The sequence below is a fragment of the Tamandua tetradactyla genome, chromosome 16, assembly GCF_023851605.1.
Source record: "Tamandua tetradactyla isolate mTamTet1 chromosome 16, mTamTet1.pri, whole genome shotgun sequence".
In the NCBI taxonomy this organism is placed as follows: Eukaryota; Metazoa; Chordata; class Mammalia; order Pilosa; family Myrmecophagidae; genus Tamandua; species Tamandua tetradactyla.
Window position 1 is genome coordinate 2,703,936 of NC_135342.1, and position 27,250 is coordinate 2,731,185.

A 27,250-nucleotide genomic window follows, 5' to 3' on the forward strand; every position below is an offset into this window, starting at 1 on the left:
GAGCCGGAAGGAAAGCGCCCCAAAAGAGCTAGAAAAGTTTGTGTGCTTAAGATAAAACCGCTTTCAAAATATATTCAATATTAATTTGGACTCTACAACTACAAGATGATTGTACACATAAAGTTCTGCAAATCACTTATTTTAATTTATTGTGGATGGTTTTCGATGGAAGTATACAGAGTATAACCTCTTTCTGCTAACTGCACAACACAGTATCAAATACGCACAATTTATCAGTCAGCTCCACAGGACACTAAAATCCTATTTACCACTATTAAAACCTTTCTGCAATAAATATTATTTACATCTATTTCAATGGAATAAATTCATACATCTAGAATTAATGTATCAAAAAGAACGTATTTACAATGGCATGCCATATTGCTATCCAAAAAGGAAGGAGAAAAATTTATACTTTTAATGTGAACAATTATGTTTTCGTACACTGATCCCAGTACTGGGTATTATCCACATTTTTAAAAATCAATCTGAGCGCCAAGAATGTTTTAATTTGCATTTCCTGATTAGTGACCTTAAGAACATCACAAATTTACTCATTTGATTCAACTGTGAGATCTATATGCACTGTCAATTTCTTCCTCTGCATGTAAAATAGTATTTAGTTCATGACATATCCTGTATTATACATATGTTGCATACATTTTATGCAAATTGCCTAAACTTTTTGGTGCCTTTTTTTTTTTTTTTTTAATATTTTCTCCTTTCTCCCCAAGGGGACTTTGCAAATATTTCTTTATTCATTGCCCTAATCATTCTGGAATTTTTTGGAGCATCACACTAACCTGGACAAACCAACAAAATCTCATACATATTCAAGATTCCATGTACTTAGGGTGTTCAACTAAACTGACCATACAAATGAAATTAGGAAATGCACTATCCAAAACTACAAATTTTGCACCAAATGAACATCCCTCACTTTAGTCTTACACAGAAATTGAAGTTTTAAAATGTGGACGGTATTATCCTTTACCCAGTCTTCTGATGTATCTTAGTCCCCTCCAGATCAGCTTTATTCTTATCTCTATTTGATGTCTGATCACTTTTTCAACTTTTTAAACAGTTCCTGTATGGGGTACTGCTGACTTTCATAGCTTCAGAGGTCTAACTTTGAATCTGAAGTGTCACATATATACCCTTAGTTTCTGGGAAAGACCATGTTTATATATGAACAGCTCACTATCTCAGAATATAGAATTAAGTTACAACTCCTGAATATATGCGACTGCTGTAACAGCTTACAATCTAGGACTGCTTACCTTAAGCAGAGACCTGAAAACCAATGCGCTCAACTTTAATTCACTGACTTTTTATATTATTCTTAGCACATATGATTGAGACATGATATTTGTCTTTTTGTTCCTGACATTTTATTCAACATACAGCTCTTAATGTTCATTCAGCTAATTGCATGCCTCACGACTTCATTCCTTCTTGTGGCCTCTCAGTATACACCACAGTTCCACCCCTTCCATTCCTCAATCTTTGTACCCTAGAAGTTTTAAATCTTTACATAGGGCAACTTACTCTCTTAATTATGTTTTCTGGGATTTCATGTCCTAGAACTATATTACATTGTATAATGTATTTCTGAAACGTATAAAGTGTGCATCTTGATTTTTTTTGGGGGGGGGGGCGGTAGGAAGAAGTGGGTACTTAATTGTTGAAACATCATTTCCCCAATATGAAAATATAAGTTTTATTATATATCAAAATCTCCAGTGCAAAGAAACCTATTTGAAATTTCCTTGTTATTCTGAATTATCATAAATGTTTAAAAAGTTCTGGTTTAATGACCCTTCCTCAAGTTCTTTCTAATAAACTGTCAAGGTAAACATATACTATTGGCATTCTGTTCAGAATTACAATTTACAAACATTCAAATAGTACTGAGTGTTTCATCTAGGAAAATGTCATATTTCTCCTTTTATAGATATTTTCTATTTTAGAATATAGTTTACTAATGTCCTTTACATCTATATTCATAAATAAATTGCTTTACAGTTTCTTTGTTTTTGATATCAGAGTTGTCTTCCCCACATAGAATTAGAACATTTGTATATTTTTGTTTGCTCTGGAGCTAGAGTTGGCAAACCTTTTCTATAAAAGGATAGATGGTAAATATTTGAGGCTTTGCAGGCCATGAATTTTCTTGCAACTCCTCAATCTACCACCATCATGTGAAAATAGCCAAAGACAAAACATAAACAAGCATGTGACTGTAGTCCAATAAAACTTTATTTACAGAAACAGGCAGCAGACTGGATTTGGCTCATGAGTTGTAGTTTGCTAATTTCTGCTCTTCAGCAGAGAACAGCAAACATTTTTCATAAAGGGCCAGAAGGTAAGTATTTTTGACCTTGCAGGCCATGTGATTTCTCTCACTACTCAACTCTGATGTCGCAAGTATGCAAATGAATGTGTGACTATGTTCCGATAAAATTTTACTTACGGGAACTTGAATTTTCACACTAACAAAATATTTTTGTCCTCACTTTTTTTTCACTTAAAAATATAAAAAAATTCTTACCTAAAGGGTCAAACACAGGACTTAGGCCGCAAGTCTCAGTTTGCTGACCTCTATTCTAGATCAGTTTACCTCAGGGTTAATAATTTCTTGAAAGTTTAAAATAATCCTAGTTGACTTTAGATCACATCTCGCCAAATTTGGTAATTCTCAAGTAAGATGTCAGTAGTTTCAACTTTATGCATATAAATCTTTCATTTTTCTGAGTCTTTTGTTCCAAATTGCCTACTCACCCATCTTCTCTAGACACTTTCTAACACTGTTATCAGGTATAGAATAACGTTGAAATTTCTCACCAAAGTCACATTACCTTACATACATGGAGATACGATGGAAAGTCACAATAGTAACTCAACATTAGGTAATCAAGTTTTAAACCCATATTGGCCAAACTGCATCACATACCCCAAGAACTCCTGTTTCGGTTCTAGAATCTGGGTCCTAGTCCTGCTCTACCACATCATTTTATTCAGCGCTTATTATGGTAACTCTCGCATGTCCAAAAATAATGTTTTAAAACAGCTATTATTATTGTATACTTAGCATGGACTAGGCACTGTGCTAGACACATCTTATGCTTAATCAATTTAAGTGACCTCAATGCAAGTTTAAACGAAGAAGGAAAGAATTATGTTTAAACATTTTAAAAATTAGTGTGGCTTCAATATGAAGAATAAACTTGTAAGGAACAAAACACAACGAAAGGACAAGGAGACCAGTTTCTATACTCTAAGATTGGCCTAGGTACCACGATGGTATCTGGAGACTATGGTGATGGGAGTGAGGATGAATTCCAGAGAAAATTGGGAAAAAGATCCACAGGACTTGATGAGGAAGGTAAGGAGGGGTGTGTGGATGACTCCCCAGTAAGAATTCTCTGATGATGAGCAAAGTGTGCAGTCTGCCTGAAGACCTTTTTGCTTTTCTTATAGTTATAGGATCTCTCTCCAGTATGTACTCTTTTATGTTGATTAAGGTGTCCAATTTGGATGAAGGTTTTTCTACATTCCTTACATTCATATGGTTTCTTTCCAGAATGAATTCTTTGATGTACACTAAGGGACTGACGATGGCTAAAGGCTTTACCACATGCAGTACATTCATAAGGTTTCTCTCCAGTATGACTTCTACGATGACAAATAAGGGAAGATTTTGTCTTGAATGCCTTCCCACATTCAATACATTCGTAAGGTCTCTGGCCAGTGTGAAGTCTCTGATGCTGAGTACAGGATGAGTTATCACCAAAAGCCTTCCCACATTCAATACATTTATAGGGTTTCTCTCCAGTATGAACTCTCTGATGTTGAATAAGATGTGTGGTCTGGCTGAAAGCTTTACCACATTCTTTACACTCATACGGTTTCTCTCCTGTGTGAGTTTTCTGATGCTGTGCAAGGTGAGCCTTCTGCGTGAATGCTTTACTACAAACCTTACATTCATAGGGCTTCTCTCCGGTATGAATTCTTTGATGAGTGGCAAGCTGTGAACTGATGCTGAAAGATTTCCCACATTCTCCACATTCAAAGGGTTTCTCTCCTGTATGAATCCTCAAATGACTAGCAAGGTGTATATTCTGTCTAAAAGCTTTACCGCATTCTTTACATTTAAAGGGCTTCTCTCCAGAATGCACTCTTTGATGTTGAGTTAGTGATGCATGATGACTGAATGCTTTTCTACAAACATCACATTCATAGGGTTTTTCTCCAGTGTGAATTCTTTGATGGACAGTGAGGGATGAGCCATATCTAAAGGATTTGTGACACACCTCACATTTGTAAGGTTTCTCTCCAGTATGAATTCTCCTATGTTGACTAAGTCCTATGTGATCACTGAAGGCTTTCCCACAATCAATGCAATCAAAAGGTTTCTCCCCAGTATGATAATACCTCCAGTGACGAATAAGAGATGTATTCTGTATGAAAGCTTTGCCACACTCAATACACTCATAGGGCTTCTTGCCAGTGTGACATCTCTGATGTCGTGCAAATGATGAACCATCACTGAAGGCTTTTCCACATTCATTACATTTATAGGGTTTCTCTCCGGTATGAATTCTCTGGTGAACTGTAAGGGATGAGCTCTGGGTAAAAGTTTTCTTACATTCATTACACTTGAAAAGTTTTTTTCCTGCATAAATTCCTGTAGATTTTATTAGCACTGAATTTTGGGGGAAACTTTTCTTAAGTAAGTCACGATTATGAACTTTCTCTTCTGAGCTGCCCAAATGAAACCATCTTCCAGATTTGTTATATGTACAGTCTCTTCCTTTAGAGAGGATTTTGTTATAACTGATTGTTTCTTGCCTTAATTGAGTCTCCTGACCCAACAGCTTCCTTTCAAACAGGCCCTTAGAATCCCAGTTTTCTTTGAAAGAGGAACACTCAAGGTTAGTATTTGAAATTCTGTCCATTACCACTTCATCATATATGTCCTGCTTTGGAAATAATTCCTGGGTCTCACACACAGATCGCTGGCCTGAAAGATCAAGAAAATAAGCATTTCCTTTATTATGTATTAGAATAAAGGAATCTCCTAAAAGGAAGAGTGGTGAATCTATTAATAATTACCACATAAATTATGTAGTCTACAATGCATGTAAGACCCCAGATTATGACAGTTCATATAAAAACTTGGGGAAAGGTGAGTAGAGAAAAAAAGTAAATATCAGTTACGTTTCAGAAGGGTAAGGAGTTGGAAGTGTTTTGCCATCACACCACCATGTAATAAACTACATAATAATATAGGCTATGACCTTTGCTGCCTTTATCTTTTCCCTCTTACTTACTGTCTATCCTGTACTGGGTGGTAAATCAGTCATCATTAAATGCCATGTTATCACATCACCAAAATTATTCAAAATGCATGGCAAAGCAACAAGAAAGACACTGTAATCTAAGAAATTCATCAAACTGAGTTTAAGAAGTCAGACATAAAAGGTCACATATTGTACAAGTCCATTTATTTGAAATATCCAGAATTGGCAAATCTACTTATAGAGAAAGCAGGTTAGTGGGTGCCAGGGACAGGGTTGAGGGGTGGGCATCGGGGAGTGACTGTTTAATGGCTGTAGTTGGGTTAGGAAACAGTTCTGAAACTAGACATGGTGACGGCTACTCAACACAGCAAATGTTCTTAATGCTACAGGACTGTAAGCTGTAGAGCAGTTAAAATAGCAAACTTCATGCTAAGTATACCTTACCACAGTAAAAGTAAACAAATGAAACAGAAAAAAATCAATCACACAAAAAAGACAGGTAATAAAGGAAAATCTAAGAAAGGGAGGGAGGAATGGGAAAGAAGGGAAGGTAGGAGAGGAGAAAGGAGAGAAAGGAAGAATTAAATAATAGAAGCAAGACCAAACAAATCTGTTATATGGTACAAATGAGAATAATACATCAATCATAAAAAGAAAAAAAACTAAGAGTAAAGCAAATAAAAAGCCAAGAAAGTAAATGCTTTTAAAAATGAAAATATCACTCAACTTAGACTACAGTATGGTGAGAAATGCCATTTGCAAACTTACAGGCTATATTAAATTGGGAGAAGTACTCACCAAATTTTTTTTAAAAGATTTATTTCCTTACTATAGGAAGACAAGAAATATGATGTGACAGAAATGTGTATGGTATAAACATACCAATAACAGAATATGAATTTCAAATAGACTTAATTTTCAAGTATTCTCAACAACACAAGTAATCAAGGAAATACAAATCGACAAAACATTCTTTTTCATCTAATGGCTTAGAAAAAATCTAAAAGAAAAAATCTAAAAAATATCCAATTGTTGAAAAAGTCTAGAAAAAGGTATTTTCAAAAACTGTTCACCAAATGGTATGATGAAATATCCATAAAATTTAATATATACATATATATATTTACCATGCAAATTTATTTCTAGGAAAATAACTTAAATATTTTGCCATGTAAACGAGGAGATATATACAAATCACAGGGCCACCATTTAGTTTAAATAAAAACCAGAAAAATCTTAAATGTTTAAATGTTCTCAATTGGAAATTAGTTAGATAAATTCTGGGATCTCCATACACCATAATACCAAACAGCCATTTAAAAAGTGAAGTGGAAACACGTGTATCAAATTTCTAAGGACACAATAAAAGAAGAAATCATAAAAGAAATAATATATTAGACAATATAGAAATAGAAAATTTTCACATCACAATTTCAAAAGGCCTAATTAAAACAAAAAGTCTGATTAGCATATGTGAAAAATAGTTTGAGACAATACATTAAAGAATTTGTATTTTATACATAAAAGTCATAGGAACCATTAATGGTGGAGTAGCTTAGTGTTAGAATTCTCGCCTGTCATGCCTGAGACCCGGGTTCAATTCCCGGAGCCTGCACATGCCAAAAAAAAAAAGTCATAGGGACCATTAAAAAAATATCTAAGATATGAATTACATAAATGGGTATAAATGAGGAGACATTACAAAAAAAGACTAAGAAAACAATGAAACTTTAGGGGAAACTATTCAATCTCATAAGCAATAAAAAAATGCTAACTATAATTTGAGGCTATAATCTCTCACTAGGTAATAAACAAAATTTTCATGAAAACATACAATACTATGAGGGTACAATTAAACTCATAATTCAATCATTGCGAGAGTCACTAAAAACAAAATTTTTAGGGTCTAACAGATATTCATATCCAGAGATACTGATATGAATATACACAAAATGCATATATTCCCCTTACATAAAGATCCCTATTGTAACTATATTTTTAATAGCAAGAAATGTAAGCCACTTATACTATACCATACTATATATATTTTATATTATGTGAAAAATATATATCTTCCTTGACTTGAAACTGTCTAAAGTTGTCCATTCTAACATGTAATATGAGTCATGATTTTCAATTATTTTTCCAAACATGAGGTAACACATTTTCTACAAACTATAACTATTAAGGAAATTATTTTCCCTTCCCTCATGCATAAAGAGGAAGAGACACTCCATGTACGTCATCTAACAATATGGCTTCTGCCCACTCTGTCCCAGAAGACACTGGGAATAACTTCTCCTTTATCTCTGCAATGTCTTATTTGAAATTCTGCAAACTCTACGTCATGCAATTTATCCTTAAACATGCCTTATCATTTAATGAGAATAATTCTTTGACTGTTTACATCCATGTGCACATTCCCCCTTCCCCCAGTGACCTGCCAATACCAAGCTGATTGGTTCATTCGAATACATTTCAATTCATGGTTCTTACAGGAATGGATTCTTAAGCACATGAATGACCATTTAATCAAAGAAGAGTAAACCTTTAGAAGACAGCTCATCAGTACCTGAGTCAGGAAAAGGCTCACTTAAGGCACTTAGAGGCTGAATGAAACATGTCAGAGAGGCAAAGGAAAAGAGCTGGAAAAAAATTGGATTCAGGGCGGGCCGCGGTGGCTCAGCGGGCAAAGTGCTTGCCTGCTATGCCGGAGGACCTCGGTTCGATTCCCGGCCCCAGCCCATGTAACAAAAACGGAGAAACAGAATACAATAAAACAAGAAAATGTTTAAAAATGTTTCCCTTTCTTCCTTCCTTCCTTCCTTCTATCCTTCCTTCCTTCTCTCTGTCTTTCCTTTAAAAAAAAAAAAAAAAAAAAAAAAAAAAAAAAAAATTGGATTCAGACCACAGGGAAATGAGTTATAATTTAGAGAGAAGGGGAAAAGACAGAGGAAAGAGAAAAATTTTGGAAGCCCAGACTAAGAGATTTCAATTTTCTCTTCAGATCTGGGGGACTTGCTAAGACTTTTCTACTGTGTACATTAGTTAGGATTCAGCCTCTTTGAAAAAAGCTAAAGTCTCACTTCAGTGGCTTTTCCACATACACATTCTCCTGAACCTACCTGAGAACAGGTCTTTCATCTGCTCCCTTTTTACCATCCAGAGCTCCTTCCTTTGTTCCAATAAGGACACCAAATCTGGCTTTGAAACACTATGTCCTGCATACATGAAAAGAGATGGGATTTGGTCATACTCTTGGCATTCCAAAGTTGAGAACAAGTTTTCCTTGATTTTTGATAGAAAAGTGATTATTACAGGAAAAGGTAGAAAGAAAAATAAGGAATCTGATGTATACAAAGATGAAGCTTCAAGCATAATGAAGTTACCAACTTCCAATTCTACAAATGTTAAACACTTAGGAAATCAGGAGTTAAACAACTGCTTTTAACTTAAACAACAGCTTTTCGGAAGACCCTCTACTCTACCCCATAATTTAAAACTGAGGAATGAGAAGAGGGGCCCCTGAAGATAAAGTCAGATATGTCAGAGGGTACATCCTTACCTCCTGACCCCAGGTGACTATGGTTCTCCCACGTCAAATTCTGACAGAAACTCTTCTGAGCTGGGACAAGCTGTTGGGAAAAGTCCACAGCCACATCCCTGACGGTCACCAAACCCTTAAAAGATATAAATACATTCCTGATCAAACCGTGCTCATGAGCCCAGAGGGCTCTAAGTGGATGGGCTGTGTCCACACACCACGAAAGAGGCACTCTGTATCAAGAATTGTGACTTCAGTTCCTGAGTATACCATGTCACAATGACTGGGCCTAGTTATATCATATATATTTGGGGGAAAAAGACCAAAATAGGAGAGACTGTTTCTTCTATGGAAAATTTGTAATTTTGTAAGGAGAATGAACTTACATATTTAATATGAGTTTTTTAATTCTGAGCAAAGGCTTTCTCATACTAAATGTGCACTCAATATTCCTACAGGCTTGTTCTCTAGTATGAAATCTTTTTAGAGTAAGTGTAGAGATTCTATTCAGTGTTCTCACATGCATTAAATGTCACATTTTTATGTGTATCAAAATTATGTACATTTCCTTCTGAGGGAATAAACTGTTTTATAAATATACTATTTTCAAATAGAAGCTTCACCCATAATTATTGCAGTCATGGTATCTTTTTTCATTAAGGGTTTCTTTATTAAAATTATCTCTTGCCTATAATTTATCCCCTGACTTACCGGCTCCCTCTCAAACACAGCATCAGAGTCCCAATTTTCCCCCAATATGGAACACTCCAGGCTACAGTTTGTAAATCTCTCCATCACTATTGCCTGAGATAACTTTTCTTCATAAAAGTCTTTCTTTAGAGGTAACTGCTTGATCTCTTGCACAACCTTCACGTCTGAAAGATATTAAGAAAGCAAATATTTCCTTCGTTATATATGAAGATAAAGGAAAATATATTAAGATAAAGGAAAATATGTTAAGATAAAGGAAACTTCCAAAGTACAGCAAGGTCAATTAAAACCTTCAAAAAAAGCACATCACTTTGAAAACTTTCTATATGGCCAGCAATATTCAACTAACCTTATATTCCTGAAGTAAACTTGAGCAGATCATTGTAGGATTTAATCTTTTAATCTGATGTATTTGAGGTGATTGGCAAGGCAGTTTTAAATTTAATTAAAAGTCTCAGGTATTACTAATTAAGGAGCCTGTGGATGGATGGCTAAGAATGTTCTCCAAAACTCAGAGACTATAAGGACCTAAATTGTTTCAATATCTATAAAGTAAACTTTGTTTCAAATAGTAAGAAAATTTGATAGCATGATTATCAAGGGGAGATTTTTCTTACTTTCTGGCAACAGATTCAATATGAATACGAAACAGTAACTCTCAATCTTTATTCTACTCCAGCCACATCTGAGAATAGACAGCACTGCCATCAATAACAGCGGTTCTTTACAGCTGTGATTCTTACAGGAAAGTGGTGGCTGGTGATGTGAAGGACACATTCTCCTTATAGGGTATATTAGCATTCCTGACAAGGTGGTATAATATGAAAATGTTCAGAGGATGCCATGACATAACCTAGAGAGTTCTACTCAGCTGAAAATAAGACATCCAAAGATGCTAAATGATATATTCAAGATAAGCCTGCATTAGAGATGCTGTATCATCTAATGCTTTTGTCTTTGTTTTAAAATGTCTAGGGATGAAAAGAGGATAGAGTGGATCCATTCACTGACTCCATGCTTTGAAACCAGAAATATTATCCAAAGAACCAATCAGAGAAAGAAACTTCATTTAAAACAAAACAAGGGAATGACCAAATATCCATATCAAAAACTCCAACAATCAACAACCTACTGGTGTTAAATCTGAAGCAAAGTTTGTAAAAAAATCCACAATATATTCTGAGAACTCAAGAAGGATGCAGTTTTTATTTACTCATTTGACAAACATGTATTTGCCACCCAACTAGGCATTTGGGGGACAGCAGCAACAGTGGCAAAGGGGTTCTCTACTTCTATTCTTCAGGGACTTGCCTTCTAGTCAGGGAGAAAACCATAAACAATTAAACTCATGAATGTGCACGACAACTACAGTTTGTGGTCCACGCTACAAAAGAATTCAGTAAATGGTGTGGCAGTGTATGTTTGAGGTAGAGCTAATTTAGAAAGGTAGGACAGAGACAGCCTTTCTAAGACAGCCTGTTGAGCTGAGACCTGAACGAAAAGAAAGGCCTGAGTCTTTCCAGACAGAAGGAACTCCAAGGTGGGAATGAGCTGGTGGGACTGCAAAACTGGAAAGGGGCTGGTATGTTGGAGCTAAGTGAATGACAGCGTGTCAAGTGAGGAAACTAGAGAAAGGGGCAACGTCCTCTTTACCTCAGTTCAGGTAGAGCCTTCTAGGTGGGATGGCCATAGAATTCATCATTTGAACCACAACGCTTTTTAGAGTGAAAGGAGGTGCTCTTAACAAACAAGGCAGGGTAACAGCCATACGTCAGGACTGTCCTGGGCAAACAGGTCACAGTCAGCCTGGCCAGGGTAATGGCCTGGATCTCATTCCAAGTGCAACAGCAAGTTCATGTCCTCAGCAGAATCTGATCTTTTTCGGGTTTAAAATTTTTTAGGGGGCAATTAGCTCAGAGATGATACAATGGTTTAGATTAAAAATGATGTGGGACTAAGGTTAGACAGAGGTTCCAGTGGAACACAAATTTGTTTTCTACGTAGAACTGACAGGATTCTAGTTCTTCAGTCACTGCAAAAGGGAAAGCAGAGGAGAACACAGATTTGTTCACTGTATCAGGATGGGGGGTATATTCAGAGTTTTGTATCAGAGGTGTCCAGAAATTCCCAATCTGCTTTGGCAGCCTCAGTATTGTGGGACGACCTTCTAAGAATAACGAGAAAAGTTGAAGAAAAATTTGTTTGAAGAAATAAAAAAGCAACAAGAAAGCAAACCCCTTTGGAGCCAAGATCAAAGAAGAAAACTCAGAGGTGAGCCTGACTTCTGGGTTTAGGGGTACCTGCCAAACTCCACAAAATGTTGGGGGGCCAGCCTATGCGATGTGCTGTTCCTGCCATTCTCCCAGGGGTCACCTGCATGCCAAGAAGTAACGCCTCTGACCCAGATGGGCAGTGTCCTGGAATAAAGCCTGAGGACTGGGTTCATGTCCTGCAATTCATCACTAGAGAGAGTAAGAGACAAGGCAAAGGGGTAAAGTCAACCAGGTGATGCAGGCAGCAAGGGTGATTTCTATACCCGTCTTTTCCTTGCAGCTTTCCTAAAAGTGTGACTTTATCTCCAAACACAAGGTTAAAAACAAACAAGTCACCACTCAAATCTCACAGAAGGGGCCTTTTTAAAACCTGCCGCCTTCTAATACAGCTGCAAAGGGCCAAAGCAGTCACTCTCGGATAAGGGCCTTCCCTTGTAACATGACTTTGGCCACAGAAGCCAGCTTCTTAGAAGGATTTCTACTTTTCTCTCTGTGATGGAGATGCAACCCACTTCTCACGTGGGATCCAGAGCAGAGGTAGCAGCTTAAAAATAACTCCTGAGGCTAACCCGAGACCATATGAACTATTGGGAGTAACTCCGGCATGATGAGTGAAATCTGATTGGGTTCCAGAATTGTTCAGAGACATTCCAGATCTAGAACAAGTATGTTCTATTCCCTGACAAGAGAAAGGTTCATACTTGCTGGTGAACAGGTTCTTGCTTCTGATTCCATGTTTGTTCCTAACTACATATTACTTTGTCTTGCATAAATACAGATACACTCTTACCCTCACGCATCAAGATCTGACATTGGCCACCTCTGAAGGAGGTGCAAATATACAAAACTTTTCAGGCAGGACTATCATACAAACAAAATTATTTCTGCAAGAAACTAATTTAACTACTGTTTTTGGTCAGGAAACAAAATCTTACCAAGACTGAGACTGCCTGACAGCAAGCAAGCACACTATTGACACAAATTGCTCCATTGTTCTAACTCCCAAGTTTGGTCACTGTGTCTCAATTGCAGGGTGAAGAAGATTCTTTATCAAAGAACATTTAAGACCAGTTTCACTAAAAAGAAGGTCTATATTCCACTGCTGTTACTACACTCTTGGCTCAGAGAGTCTGAGAAAAAAATAACAGAGTCCTTCAACTGTTATAGCCATATGCAAAAGGCTTAAATGCTTTCTAAGTGTTAAATGAGCTCTCGTACTACACAACATCGAAGAGGAAGCCTTATGAGATCTATGTTTTTTTCATCTCCCATGAAATGGGAAAAACTGGACAGCTGAAGGCTATGATCAGGGAATGTGTGTGATCTGACCTCTCAGTTTCATGTCAGGAGGAAAACACTGAAGGACTCATCTTGCATTTTGCAAATGATATTACCAGATTACTGGGCTGTGCTAATAGTGGAGTCATATAGCAGGAACCAGTATGTGCAACTACCTCAGGCTGTCCTGAAAATTACCCCCTGCAAAGTACAGAAACGTCTCAAAGGGATGCCTGCGGTCTTGAGAATACTAGCATGATAACATGTAACAGGATTGTTACTGAATCGTGTCCTCCATGACATGTCCAGATGCTAACCTCTGGTCTTACGGGTGTGAACTCATTTATAAACAGCATCTTCCAAGATCAGAAGGGGCCTTAATCCAATGACTTGGGTCCTCATAAGCAGAGGGCATTTGGACAAAAAGGAGAGAGGAGACAGACGGCCATATGATGGAGGCAGAGACTGAATTCTGGATTCCTGGCAAGCAGGCGCCAGCAGCTATAAACTTCAGAGACAGCATGGTCTGCAAAACCTCAATTTTGGAGTTCTAGCTTCCAAAACTGTGGGACAATTGTGGATATTTAAGCCAACGAATCTATGATATATGTTACAGCTGCCCTGGCAAACTAACAGAGGTGTCTAGTGATGTGGGAACCCAGGCTATGCCACACCGGTGGTCCAGCTCCTCCTGGGCTCCTGGCTGTTCTGAGGGAACAAGTCCACAAATGCTATTTGATTAAAGTCACCAATTCTGAGTCACAGAGCCCCTGTGACAGTGGGTTGCCCACTCCAGTAGGGAGAAGAAAGCATACCAGCCTTAGGGCAAGTCAGCAAAATACAGCCACCTCACCACCTTACCTGATCTGCTTAACTACTCTGCAGTAGTGATTAGGATAGGATCCTCGAGTCCAGTGGCTTGAGATTTCACTGTAGCCAGCAAGAAGTGTGTGCCCTCACTGATAAAGGAAAACCATATTCTTGCATCAAAACTTATTTCTGATTTACCAAGCCACTTAAAAAAAATGCCAAATTTTATCAAGCTGAAAGCTAGGATCTATTTACATGGACCAGTAGCCTTTCAGGAATTTAGGGATCAAGAATTATACATGGGCTTCTTCTAACAGGAATAAAGATTAGCCTGTATGTGGTGGTAAACCTTTTGAAATTTGTGTAGCTATACTCCTAAAGGATGTACAACACAAGCATTTCACAAGCAATGCACATCATGTTCTCAGCAGGAGACTGGGAAGAGAAACTGAACATTAAGAGGTAAGAGAGCACTCAGTGATTTAGATTTAAGATGCAACATAAACAAAGAGGGAGGCTACAAAAGAAAATTGCCTACTTTCTTCTTCATTAAATAAAATCTCCTTTGACTGTTCATTTTAGCTAGTAAAAATTTCCTCTCTGGCTCAACATGTCTGCTTTCTTCTTACAATGCTCACCAAAGAAAAGTCTGAACTCTGACCTTAAAGTGCAAGTCTCTATAATCAACAAAAGATCTCTCAAGAGGAGAGGAAAGGACTATAGAAGGAGATTGTCTCAAAAAACTAGTTCAAAGAATTTGATTTTTTAATATGGTGCTAAATTGAAAACTTTCATGGACATAAGTTTGTTTTCCTGTGCAATAAATTGAGCCATGTGACATGTGAGTCTCTGTAATCATTCACTGTCAGCAACTTGTCCTGTTTCTGTCAATATAAACTCTCCTTTGGAAACATGATTTGAACTAAGAGGGCTTATAAGGTTCCCAGTTCTTTAGAAACTACTGCTGTTTTCTGGGATAATAATCTCCAAAAGAAAGCTAAAATTCCGATTCTTTGTCTTATTTGATAATTTGCTGCCTTAGAAATAATGTAGGGTTGAACTCTGTATTCTCAAACAATAAAAATATTCCAGCAATATCTGTGAGAAATTCTATCAAATCAGGAAGCACTCATTTGCAGGCTCCCTTCTCCTACATATTATGGAAAGACTAAAATGATTAAAAATCTGACTCTTTCAGATTTGAGAATCCTGTTATATAAAAATTAACAAGGGCATTTCTCCAAGCATGCCAGCAATGGGAGAAACCACAGAAAATGATTCTACTACTTTCACAATATTAGAATTTATTTTTAACTCTGTAGGGAGCAGACATCATAAAGAGTTAGACAAACAGCAAACTGAGAAAGATGCATTAGCAAATAAGCCAAAAAAGACACACTCTTTCTTCCTATATACTAGTTCTCATGCATCAATAAAAAAGGGATACAAACTGTGCAGGCAACTGAAAAAATTATAAACACCTAATATATCTGTGATGAGATAAAACTCATTGACAAGATAAAACTCAAAAGAGGTGTTGCAGCTCTTTTAGAATTTGTCTAGTAGGTTTTCTGGCTTTAGCCGGAAAACCCTCAAAAAAAAAAAAAACAAAACTCAAAAGAGGTTATAGGATTTATTATCTAATTTTTCTTTAAGGAAATTTCTTCTCATGTCCCGAGAAGGTGCCTTCTACTTGCTCTCCCTTGCAACTGCCTTCAGTATAGGCAACCCAAACCCTTCGCACGTGTCACGTCCAAAGGACCATCCTAGGTTCCCCCAGCCCCTACCTACCGCCAGCAATGGCCTTCGTAACAAGGGGGTCTAGTCATGCCCCTGACTCCCTGCCACACACATCACTGGTAATCTCAGTTATCCATACGGCCTTGGAATCATTTGCATATGTGAGGGTGGAGCCCACATCAACACTCTGACGTTTCTTCTGAGAGCTAGTCCAATAATCCAACTGCATGCTGATTATGTTCACTTAGAAGCCCAAAGTCTAAATCTATCATGGCCCAATACAAATTCATCTAACTCCTTACTCTCTTCTGTCTTCTAATTTTAACGTTTCTGTTAAAGGCTCTAGTCTTATTCCTCTCCTTTTTCTATCTTGAAACAGGATTTTTCTTCTTCTTCCTAACTCCCTGCCTACTTCATTTAAGCCATGTGTAGCTATGTCTTATCTCCCCGACCAGCTGGTCAATTCTTTAATGGCTTATACTCATCTTACTAATCAGACCTGGTAGCCTAACTCAAAGGCTATAACTCAGTTAACATCAGTTAGAACAGTAAGTAAAAATATGAAAGGGCTATTTCATGAAAGAAAAATAAGAGAGAAAAAGTCATCAGGATCAGCAAAAATATTTTTTGAAAGAACAGAAATTGTTACACAAGTCTGAATGACAAAGGGGAGGAAGAGCTAAGCAAAAAATGGGATCTAGAGTATAGAAAATTGTATTAAGAGAAAGAAGAATAAAGTTGGAGAGAAAAGATAGGGAGAGACTGAAAATCCGAGGCCTCAATTTTCTCTCCAGGCCTGGAAGGCTTAAGAAGAATCTTTGATGCTGCTACGTGTCTGAAGCAGCCGCGCTGTGATCTACAGTTGCTTCACCCCACCTAGGTCTCCCTCACACACCTGGGCACCGGCCTCTTGTCATCCTTCTCTTCACCATCCAGGGCTCGTCCCCTTGTTCCAAGGAGGAGATCATATCAGGCTTAGAAAGGCAAAGTCCTAAATACATTAAAAGAAACAGAATGTGGTCCTCTTATGTTACTAGAATTAAAAAAGAAAGAAAAAGAAAAAGAAATAGGATACTGTCATGTTGTGGGTTTGTCTAGACTTGAGACAGCCCCTTGACTTGGTGGAAGAGGGAGAGTGCAAGTGGGAAGGACTCCTGAGCTGGGAAAGCAGGTAGGCATGGAGGGAGGTGGAGGAGGGGGTGGGAGCCCCCTACCCAGCGAGACCAGAGTCCTGTAGTTCTCCAACATCACATTTCGGTACAGATTCTTCTGAGCAGGGCTCAGCCATTCCCACTCCTCCTGGGAGAAATCCATGGCCACATCCCTGAATGTCACCACGCCCTGAAATAACATAAACACATTCTTGCTCAACCAACGTTCCCGCCCCACATGACTCAGGGTCTAAAGGTTACCTTGTCTTCATTTTGAGTAAAAGATGATACATATAAGATCCGGTTCATTATTGGATATCTGGTCTTGTTATATTGTAAACTCCAGAGAAAGGAGACTCTGCATTTTCGTGAGGGTGAAAGGAGGTACACACAAGAAAAAAATCTGACATCAACTCAACACAATAAATAACAGATGCTGAATTATTTTGTGCACAATAGGTATTAGAACATTTTTCAACATAGGGAAATTTGAGTAGCGTGGAGCACAAAGGAAATAAATGTAAAGATAAGCCTTAGAAGATGACATGACTTAATCTCCAAACTGTGATTCATGGATTTCTCTTTTTATTTTTAGTGTTCACTTGATGTTGGGGGTGTTCAAAACAAAAGAATGAAAAAAAAAAGTAACTGTTCTTTTTTCTAAAATAAAAATGAGATTGTAGTAAGAATGAAAAAACACTGTACATCTGTTAAATTTGCCTTTAAGAACCAAGTGCCATCTCCAAGAAGCTGGGAACTATCTGGGCTCCTGGTGTGTATGTGATGAGCCAGCTGTGGTCGCTGCATGATGTAGTCGCAGCCATAGTTACTGAGCGACAAGCAAGGTGATGCTGCTCATTTACTGCAGGTTTTATGTAGCTCTTTTTAGGATTTTAGCATAAAACTCTAATACATTCTATTTATTTTATTCCATTCCAACTGTGACCCCAGAAATTTGTGGTTTAAAAAGGTAGATTTAAAGAACTAGCAGCCTTGGAATTTTCAATATATATACTCAAGTTGCCAAGCAGAAACATCAGTACTCCACAGTATCAGACTCTGGGACTCATCAGCTCTGAAATCTCTGTCAGTTTCTTAACCCCTCTGTGTCTCTGTTTCTCACTTGTACAGTGGAAAAATCAACAATACCAACCTCACAGATTAAGATGTGGTTTAATGGGATAAAATATACACAACACTTAGAATATGCAAGGCACAACTAAGTGCTAAATAAATGTTAGTTACGATGATGCTGGTGAAAGCTCAATCTTTAAAGGTTCATACAACTCTAGTAGAAACAAAGATCCTTCTGAGGTTTGGTGTCTGCTGAATAACATACTATCATGTGTTTAACCTCTACTGAACTTAGAAGATATTAAGACAAATTGTGTAGAGATAAATCATAACTCGGCAAGTGATATTTCCATTTGTGTAAAGACAGTAAACTCTTGATACTTAAATCTCCTAAGCTGAGACTGAAAAGCCCCCAGCAATGTAAAATTCCTGATAATATTTGCAGGAAAGAGCCAAGAACAGCTTACCAAACCCTGAGCAAAAAATGTACTGATAATGTTTACCTGAGCAAGTTAAGTCTGAAAAAAATCATTGTTCCATTCTCAAGATTAATTTTAGAGTTTGCCACAATCAGAGGCGTTGATATACTGGCTGAAATTTGGTAGGAGTGTTCATCTTGCCTAGAAGAAGCAATTCTAGTTCCCAGGTTGTTCGTGTTTATCTGTTATTGACCTATATATTGTAGTTTGTTAAATGCCTTCAATTTTGAAAACTGTACAAGACTCAACAAACTTTAAGTAAACTGAAACTCAAATATTTCAATGCCAACTATTTTAAATTGTGTTCAAAGATACAGGTGCTCACACACATTGCTGCCTATAGGCACAGAGGAAGTCTTTATGCTTCTATTTGAAGCATGGAAGTTTCTAACTCAGTTGTAAAAGACTGGTTTTCACAGACTCCAGTCCTACAATCCTAACTGCATGTCCCTTGGCTAAATCTTGCACATATTTTTCAGACATTTTTCTACTATATGAAATAAATTACAACATATATACAATATTTTTTTACAGCATTTTACAGAATCTTTAAAATATCATTACAGCATCTTTACAAGTCTATTGATGCAACAAAAAATGAAGGTCATTTTTCTAGCATTTGTTGTTACTTTGTCTTTGTTAAGGAACCAGAATTAGACTACTCCTAAAGAGAAGAAACACTCAAACATTTTCTTATACTTGGTAACTAGATTTTTGAATTTGATTTTTATTCTAAGAAATGTTCTCCACCTCTCTACTCCCACCATTCCGGAGGGAACCAGCATTAATGCTGTGTATGTCCTCCCAAGTCATTTTCTATGTCTATATACGCGGGTTCAATGATTTTTGTTTGCAAATGCTTTTCCTGTAAATGACAATAACAAAAGAAGCTTACAGCCCTTACAATGTTTCACACACAATTATATATTAGCATACTTCACCCTCACGACCACCCTAACAATCAGCATTATTACTATTCCCGTTGTACGAGGAAACAGAGAGCTGTAGCCCACCCAGGACCACAAAGTCCACTGCAGGATTGGAGTCCTGCAATCTGGCTCCACAATCCTTAACTATTTACCTTAACCTTTACCTCCGGGATCAGAAAACTTTTTCTGTTAAGTGCCATTTAGCAAACATTTGTGAGCTATAGAGCCTCTGTTACAACTACTCACCTCTGCCACTGTAGCAGGAAGGCTGTCATAGAAAACATGTATGTGTGTTCCAGAATAAAACTTCATCATTTTCATGTCATGAAATATTGTTCTTCTTGATTCTTTTCAAATATTGAAAAATATCAAACCATCCTTAGCTCATAGGGCATAAACAAAGAGGGGGCAGGCCGAATTTGGCCAGGGACTGCAGCGTGCCAACCCCTACACAACATTACACACTGCTTGGCTGGTGTGAGCCCCTCATGGGACTTGCCTGTCAGTTCGTATGACAATCACCTTGATGACATGAGCATGAGATAGCTAACACTTACTGAGGCCGAACCACGTGCCAGACACAGTTGTTCTAGGCCCTGTACGTGTATTCACTTAATCCTCACAAGAACTGCATGTGCCAGGTGCTACTACTGTCCCCATCTTACAGATAAAGAAAATATCGTTAAGTTGCATGAAGTCACGTTCTTGTGACCATTATGCCACTGTGCCTCCATCAAAATGTCTCCACTGACCACAGCGGTAACACTTGGTATCTGCCAGGCAACAGCACAGCTTTCAGATGTAACAAAGCAAGGTTTCTCTACACAAGATTGGGATCAACTTACTTAATTCAAGAGGACACAACACACTTTCAAATGTATAGCTCCTATTCTTATTACTGGCATGACTGTGTACATGTGCAGATTTTGAAACAGGTTTCACATTTTCATGTTATACTATAGAGAAAACATTATACAGATCTAGAATCTGTGCTGTATCCCATGTAAGAACTTGATTCAGTACTTTAAGTTTTAACCTTGATATAGATATGAAATAGAAACATTAAAAACAAAACAAAATTCTATCCTTTAAAATAAATAGTGCTGGGTGGGCCGCGGTGGCTCAGCGGGCAAGGTGCTTGCCTGCTATGCCGGAGGACCTCGGTTCGATTCCCGGCCCCAGCCCATGTAACAAAAACGGAAAAACAAAATACAATAAAGCAAGAAAATGTTTGGAAATGTTTCCCTTTCTTCCTTCCTTCCTTCCTTCTATCCTTCCTTCCTTCTCTCTGTCTTTCCTTTAAAAAAAAAAAATAAAATAAAAAAAAAATAAAATAAAAAAAATAAATAGTGCTTTGTGTTAACATTTTATAGGAAAAAAATGCACAAAAAGTATTTTATAGGAAAAAATGCACTAAAAATAAAGTCGTTTGGTTCAATTCAGTGTGTCTAATTTTTAAAGCATGTAAGTGAAAAACTGGTGATAATATTTTGGTGAAATCAACTCGTTCACTTTTTTTCAAAGCATGAATTCTGACTTTTGAACCCCTATTGCTGTTACGTCCAACTTCAATTTAAAAAGTATTCTGATTCCATGTAAATTGGGGAACCTTAACTCAAGAAAGAAATCATCTCAATGTATGCAGGTGAAATAATCAGGGATGAAAGCAAATTTTTAGGTATAAAAATGATTATTGTAATACTTTGCTAAATAAACAAAATGATAGCCATAAGTGAACTTTAAGACTATACTCAAACTTTAATTCCACAAATACTTTCTGTATTAGGAACTGCTGCAAAACTGTCCAAAATCCCTGCCTATGTGAATTGTACTTTGTAGTAATGGAATCAGACAGGAAAAAACAAGATAAGTAAAATATATAGCACTGTTAAGTGGCATGTAAAAAAAGTTAAGCAGACACAAGTGATAGGAAGAATTTGGATGAGAGGCTTTGAAATCTTTGATAGGATGATCAGGAAATCTGAGAAGGTAACTCTTAGAGAAAGAAAGGTGAGTGAGTGACAGGGGGGGTACGGTAGTGGAGATAGAGGTAACAAGAGGCCAGAACACATGGTTTCCTGCAGGCCACATCAAGTATTTGGGCCTTACTTAGGGGATGCCACTGGAGGGTTTGGAGCAGTGATGTGGGCTAACAAGTTTTAACAGAGCCCTGGCTGTGGCACGCAGAATGGGCCTTGGAGAGTAACAGTAGTAGCAGGAGACCAGTCAGGAGGTCAGTAGTAAGACACAATGAGGACTCAGACCAAGGCCGAGGCAGCCGGGTAGTGAAAATCATCAGATGGTGGCTACAGTTTGAAAACGGATCTAACAGGATTTGCACATGGGCCAAATGTGGGATGTCAAAGGAAACGGGGGAGACAAGAACGAAACCAAAATTTTGGGCTTGGTATAAGAGCATGAAGTTACCACGAACTGAGAATGAGACAAAAGAGTGTGTGTGTTTGTGGGGGTGGGGCTGATTTTTGGAGGAACATCAGGAATTCATGTCAGACAGGGTTTGAGTTACTAGTGGAGTTGGACATACAGGCCCGGAGCTAAGAGAAGAGGCTTTGTTTATAGATGTGGATTTGGAAGAAGTCATGGTGGCTAGTATTTACAGTCGTGAAACAGGTTAATATCATGGGGGAAAGGGGTACAGTTAGAAAAGAGGAGAGGACCAAAAAAAAGAACTCTGAGGCACGCTGACAGCCGGAGGTCAGGAAGACGGGGAGGGGAAGTCAGGAAGGTAGGAGGAAACCAGTGAGTGCGGTATTCCAGAAACCAACAGAAAATGAGGGTTCCTTTGGAGACTGAGGGTCCAGCTATATCAAGGGTTGGCGGCAGCCTGTTTCTGCAAATAAAGTTTTACTGAAACTTGGTCACATCCACATGTTTAAGCAGATTTTCCCTCATATTGTTTATGGTTGCTTGCATGCTACCACAGCAGAGCTCAGGAGTTGCAACAGAGACTATATTGTATGCAAAGTCTAAAATATTTACTGTCTGACTCCTTACAGAAAAAGCCTGCCTGACCTATTCCAAATGCCAATGATAGTCAAAATAGGTGAAGATCACTAACAACCTCCTTAAGAGCAGTTTAGGTGGAATAACTAGAGACCGGTTAAATACAATGGCTAGCATATATTTATCATACGCAGCTGACAGAAACAAACGAAAACTATTTACTGATGTTTTAAGAAGTAAGCAATCAAGTGGAGAAGAGAAAGCCCTTCACTTTAGGCAGCTCCTCTGCCTAAAATGACACCTTCCCTCCCTGTTCTGTCTGCCAAGCATCTCTTCTTTCTTAAAACGTGGCTCAAAAATCCCCTCCTCAGTGAAACACTCTAAACCCCTTCCCCAGAGGCAGCTAGAAGCCAGGGGTTCCTTCTAGTTCATCCTCCCAGCACATGGTTCAGATTTGGGTCCAAGTTCTTATTGTACTCTACAAACCTATTAGACTCCTTGTTTTCTGCCAACAGACTGTGAGCTTCTTGAGAGAGGACTGGGACTGAGCCATCCGTTTCTCCAGGGGTTGGCATGAGGTCGGCACCAAATAAAGCAGGTGTGGCACAAGAGGCTGCTGTGTTTTCCCCAAGGAATACTTTCTGTTCAAACACAGCCCCTCTGAGAAAAACGGCACAAGGAGGGGTTGAATAATTTCTTCAATGAAAATGAACACTGAATGGGATGCAGGGGATGCAGGGAGGGATGCGCTGAGCAGTTTAAGCTTAGCCCTGTAGTCCATCACTCAACAGAAAATGAGGCAAAAGGAAGCAGGTCCTAGGACAGGGCTTTCAAACTGAAAACTTTTCAAAACAAATAAGCACTTGTTAATCCTGAAAAGTAAGACTGTACTTCAGGGAGAAGGGAAGGAAATGCCACCTCACCTGGCAGGTGGACTGAAGCTTAACTCCTGCCCCTGCTGCCTCCTGCTTCTGAGTCCTTCCTTGGAGAAGGGTAGTGTCCCTGGAAGGCGCAGCTAGGAAAGGAGAATGGAACAGGTAAGAGCCCAGCCCTACACCACACTTCACAAATCACTAGCCTAGAACTCTCCCTTCCTGTTGAGTCTTAGAAGTAGAAGGGCTTGGACAGGTGAAGAACCAAATGCTCAGGCATGAGCAGGAAAGGACCATTTTGGCCTTGCAGCTGGGAAATGGTCATCCCTTCACTTAGGGGTCATCTTGGGGGATTTTCCTTCCTCTGGAAATATGCAAGTAGGAAGAAGTCCGGTTAGGGTGACCCTGAGCAAGTCAAGGTCCTTTCCTGTAGTGCTGTTTGACGCTCTGGCCCAAGCTGAGCTTCCAGATGTTCGGGTTCCCCGATCCACCCAGTGGAGACTAGGGTCACCATTCTCCAGCACTCGGGACCCGGCAGGCCCCCGGGATGAATTCCTCATGCCCACTGGGCCCTGCCACCCTCACCTCTGTTCTCAGGCCTCATGGTCACTGCTTCGCGCGGGCCTTTGGCCGTGAGGCCATTTCTTGAGCGCGGCCTTCCCCGGGTGGGTCGGGCAAAGGCCGCTGGGGTGCCGGCAGGTGGGGCCCGGCCAGTCCTCGGCTTTGAGCGGGCGGCGCCTCGCCGCGGGCGAGCCTCCCGACCCCGCACGCCGGCGTCCCGGCTCCCCCACATGTCACTGGTGTGTGCGCAAATGCCTCCCCGGTGGGCACACGCGTCCCTCCCCAGGCCCGCACCCGCTGCGGCCGCCGAGCCCCGCAGGGCTGTCGCCTCAGGCCGGACCTGACGGGACTCGGGCAAGGAATCGCCACCGGAAGTGGGCGTGAGCGCCGCAACGCCCGCCGGGAAATGTAGTTCCGCAGGGAGTCGCCGGCGGAAGTGGGCATGTCTTCCGCAACGCCCGCCGGGAAACGTAGTCCCAGCCCGGGCCCGCTAGGCGCTTAGGTTCGCGACGGCCTCGACGCGGTGGGCTGTGCCCCAGCTAGATGCTCCTTGTCTTTCAGCAGCTCGGCACCCGAACCTCCCTGGACACCGAGCCCAGTCCTGGTCGGACGTATAGGCTGTCGCCGCGTCCCAGGAGTTCCCCAGAGCGCACCGGGACTGGGTGTACAAGCGCACTGCGGGGTGGCCGGGCGGGGTCCGCTAGGCCCAGGTGGAACGGGTGACCCTCGGGCGGCGCAGGTGTCTGGGTCTCCGGGCGGGTTTCCTGCTCGTGTGTCGCCGCCGGCCGTGGGCGCGGGGCGCGGCGGGGGTTCCGCCCGACGGGGCTGGGCAAAGCTGGGGTCTGATGCGGCTGTTCGTGCGATACTACCCCCGTGGCCCCTGGGGTGTCCGGATTGCCGCTTAGGCCCTTCTCACCTCCTCCCCCTCGCCCCCCGCCTCTGTCTCCATTCCCCGAGATGTCTTCGCACTGCCCGGGTCGGAAACAGCCCCCCCAAAAAACTTTCCTCCCGCCAACTCCTTTTGTAATTCACTTGCTAGCTACTCACGGAGAACTGCCCAGGCGACCGATCAAAACAATCACCGCTAGTGACCTTTTAAAATCTTCTCGGCCGGCAGTCAGGGTCATCTGAAGCCTTTTAGATAAAACCCTTCTGGTCAGAATGGTCTCTTTATTCCTCTCTTTGTGGCTTATTATGTAACCGCGAAGTGAGGAGTTAATAAATGACTACGATTGCTGAATCGTATAGTTGTTCTTTACTTTCTAGTGTATTGAAGAATAATCAAAAGTGAAAAGTGAATACGTGAAACTCTCTGAACTAACCGAGATACCTTGGTCTTTGATAATGGTCGTAAAACTATGTAACATTTATCTTGTAATTGTAAAAGCCTCCTGATAACTCGTGGATGGCCTCCCTTGTTCCCTTTTCCAAGTTTAGTCTTGTGATCACTAGACAACCCCTTAATGTTTACTAATGAAAGAATTCGAGTCAGCCCAGATCTAACTCACCACAATGCTTAACCTGTCTTACTACACAAAGCTAATTTTAACCAAAATTAGCCCACCTGACATGCACTAGCTTACACCTTAACCAATGAGTGACCTCATTATAATACTAAAAATTCTGCCCATCATCATGTTTAGACCACCGTTTTCTTACATATGTTCTGTGACTAGGCATGTAATCAGTCTGCACATACTCAATAATTAGATCATCTCTAACTTCATCATTTGAGGCCATTATACTCATTATCCTAAACCTGCCTATCTTGGTGTGCTGTATGGCTGGGTCACATTTCATAATTTTTTCCATTTGAGTATCCCATTATTGCAGCATCGTTTGTTAAATTTGTTTGTTTTTTATTTGTTTCTTTTGCTTGTTTTGTTTTTTGGGGAAGTGCATGGGCTGGGAATCAAACCCAGGTCTCCCGCATGGCAGGTGAGAATTCTACCACTGGACTACCCTTATAACCCCCTGCCTGTCTTTTGATACTATAAACTCTCAGAGTTACTGCAGTTTAGGAGACATATTTTAGGCCCATAGGTCATCTGTTCTCCATGTTTCATGCTTGGCAATAAATTCTTTCTGTCTTTGAAACTGGTAATTTGTGTGCATAGGCAGAGAAGATCCACATGGTAATAATTATTCCCAGGAATAAAGAAGGTATATCATCCTTCTTAGCTCTTTTAATCCCGGTATGATGATCCACGTGCTCTTGCTCCTGATATTTTTTGGCTCAGATTGCCATCTGAACAGTCAAATTTTAACAATTTAAGTAGTTCGAAGATTTAATGCCTTTTAAAATCCATATTAGAAAGTCACTAAATTTTAATATCACTACAAAAATTTGAAAAAAGAAATTTGAAAAACTCCTATAGACCTCGAATGGATCTAGCTTAGAATCTGCCAAGTCAGCCTTTAGAACTTCAGCCTAGCAGACATATATGGTACAGTCTGCAGGCTCATGCTCTGCCACTGGTCTCTTCCTACTAAATGCCAGTGGGTCTCTCGGGCTCTTGGAGGGACCCCACAGCCTTGTGGGAGCTGGCATCCGCCAACATCTTCTTCTCCTTCCACTAAATCTATTTTGAAAAATACTTTATTTCTTATTAAAGTCTTTGAGACTGCTATGTGACTTCTTGTGACCAATCTGTAACTTGACAACTGGCATTAGAGGCTCTGGCACTTAAAGAATTGGGAAACCACAGCATGCACATTGAAGATATATTCTATGACTAAAAAATAAATACTTGCTCTGTGAAAAGCCTTCTTAGGAGGATGAAAAGTCAAATTACAGTTGGAAAAAACTTTTGCAAAACACACAACCGACAAAGGACTGATATCTAGAATATGTAAAACAAAAACAAACAAAAATCTCAACAGTGAAAAACCAAACAATCTCATTAGAATGTGGGGAAAATATATAAAGAGACATTTCACTTAAGAGGATGCACAGATGGCAAATAAGCATATGAAAACATGTTCAACATCAGTAGCAATTTAACTAAGACCAGGATAAGCTATCATGAATACATATCAGAGCAAAAGATTTTTAAAATAGTGACAATACCAAATGCTGTTATGGATGTGGAGAAGCTGCATCTCCTATACATTACCGGTGGGAATGCAAAGTGGTACAGTCACTATGGAAATGTTTGCAGTGTGCTGGTTTGAAGCTGTTATGTAAACCACAAAAGGTCATGTTCTCTCTTTTACCAATTTCTTCAGGACCCATGGTAACAAGCCCCTCTCTCCTTTCTGATTTTGTGTCCTCTCCTTTTGTCAGCCTAACTAGGGGTCTGTGGTAGTTAGATTCAGTTGTCAAATTGGCCAGGTGAACGTACCTAGTTTTGTTGCTGTGGACATGAGCCAATGGTACATGAACCTCATGTATTGCTAATTATATCTGCAGTCGGTTAGGAGGCGTGCCTGCTGCAATGAATGACGTTTGACTTAATTGGCTGGTGCTTAAATAAGAGTGCAAAATGTAGCATAGCCTAAGCAGCTCGGCATTCCTCATCTCAGCACTCGCAGCTCAGCCCAGGCATTTGGAGATGCAGA

At 39.6% G+C, this 27,250-nt stretch overlaps 1 protein-coding gene and 1 non-coding gene across 4 annotated transcripts; one reads left to right on the forward strand and one right to left on the reverse strand.

Annotated features, from left to right (window-relative positions):
• Nucleotides 1–1,650: 1,650 nt before the first annotated feature.
• ZFP28 (ZFP28 zinc finger protein) lies at nt 1,651–24,826 on the reverse strand. Of its 3 annotated transcripts, none has more exons than XM_077130593.1 (8): nt 24,737–24,826; nt 23,180–23,271; nt 16,874–17,000; nt 16,555–16,650; nt 9,559–9,722; nt 8,869–8,983; nt 8,429–8,524; nt 1,651–5,023 (listed from the first exon to the last, which is right to left on the reverse strand). In XM_077130593.1, exons 3-8 carry the CDS (start codon nt 16,971–16,973, stop codon nt 3,315–3,317), a joined length of 2,280 nt encoding a protein of 759 aa, XP_076986708.1. In that variant the 5' UTR covers nt 16,974–17,000; nt 23,180–23,271; nt 24,737–24,826; the 3' UTR covers nt 1,651–3,314. The 3 variants fall into 3 exon arrangements, with proteins under 3 accessions (XP_076986708.1, XP_076986707.1, XP_076986709.1); XM_077130592.1 differs by lacking the exon at nt 24,737–24,826 and adding an exon at nt 23,714–24,049; XM_077130594.1 differs by lacking the exons at nt 16,555–16,650; nt 16,874–17,000; nt 23,180–23,271; nt 24,737–24,826 and adding an exon at nt 11,859–13,924.
• LOC143660455 (U7 small nuclear RNA) lies at nt 15,452–15,513 on the forward strand. The gene has a single exon (XR_013164054.1). It is a non-coding gene; the product is annotated as a U7 small nuclear RNA (small nuclear RNA).
• Nucleotides 24,827–27,250: the final 2,424 nt, after the last annotated feature.

Coding starts and splice junctions, on each gene's coding strand:
- ZFP28 (XM_077130592.1), bottom strand. CDS start 23,921: ATGTGGGGGAGCCGGGACGCCGGCGTGCGGGGTCGGGAGGCTCGCCCG. Junction 8,984..9,558: donor CTGTGTTTGAGAGGGAGCCG/GTAAGTCAGGGG, acceptor ATATCTTTTAAG/GGTTTGGTGACCGTCAGGGA. Junction 5,024..8,428: donor GATGAAAGACCTGTTCTCAG/GTAGGTTCAGGA, acceptor TTGATCTTTCAG/GCCAGCGATCTGTGTGTGAG.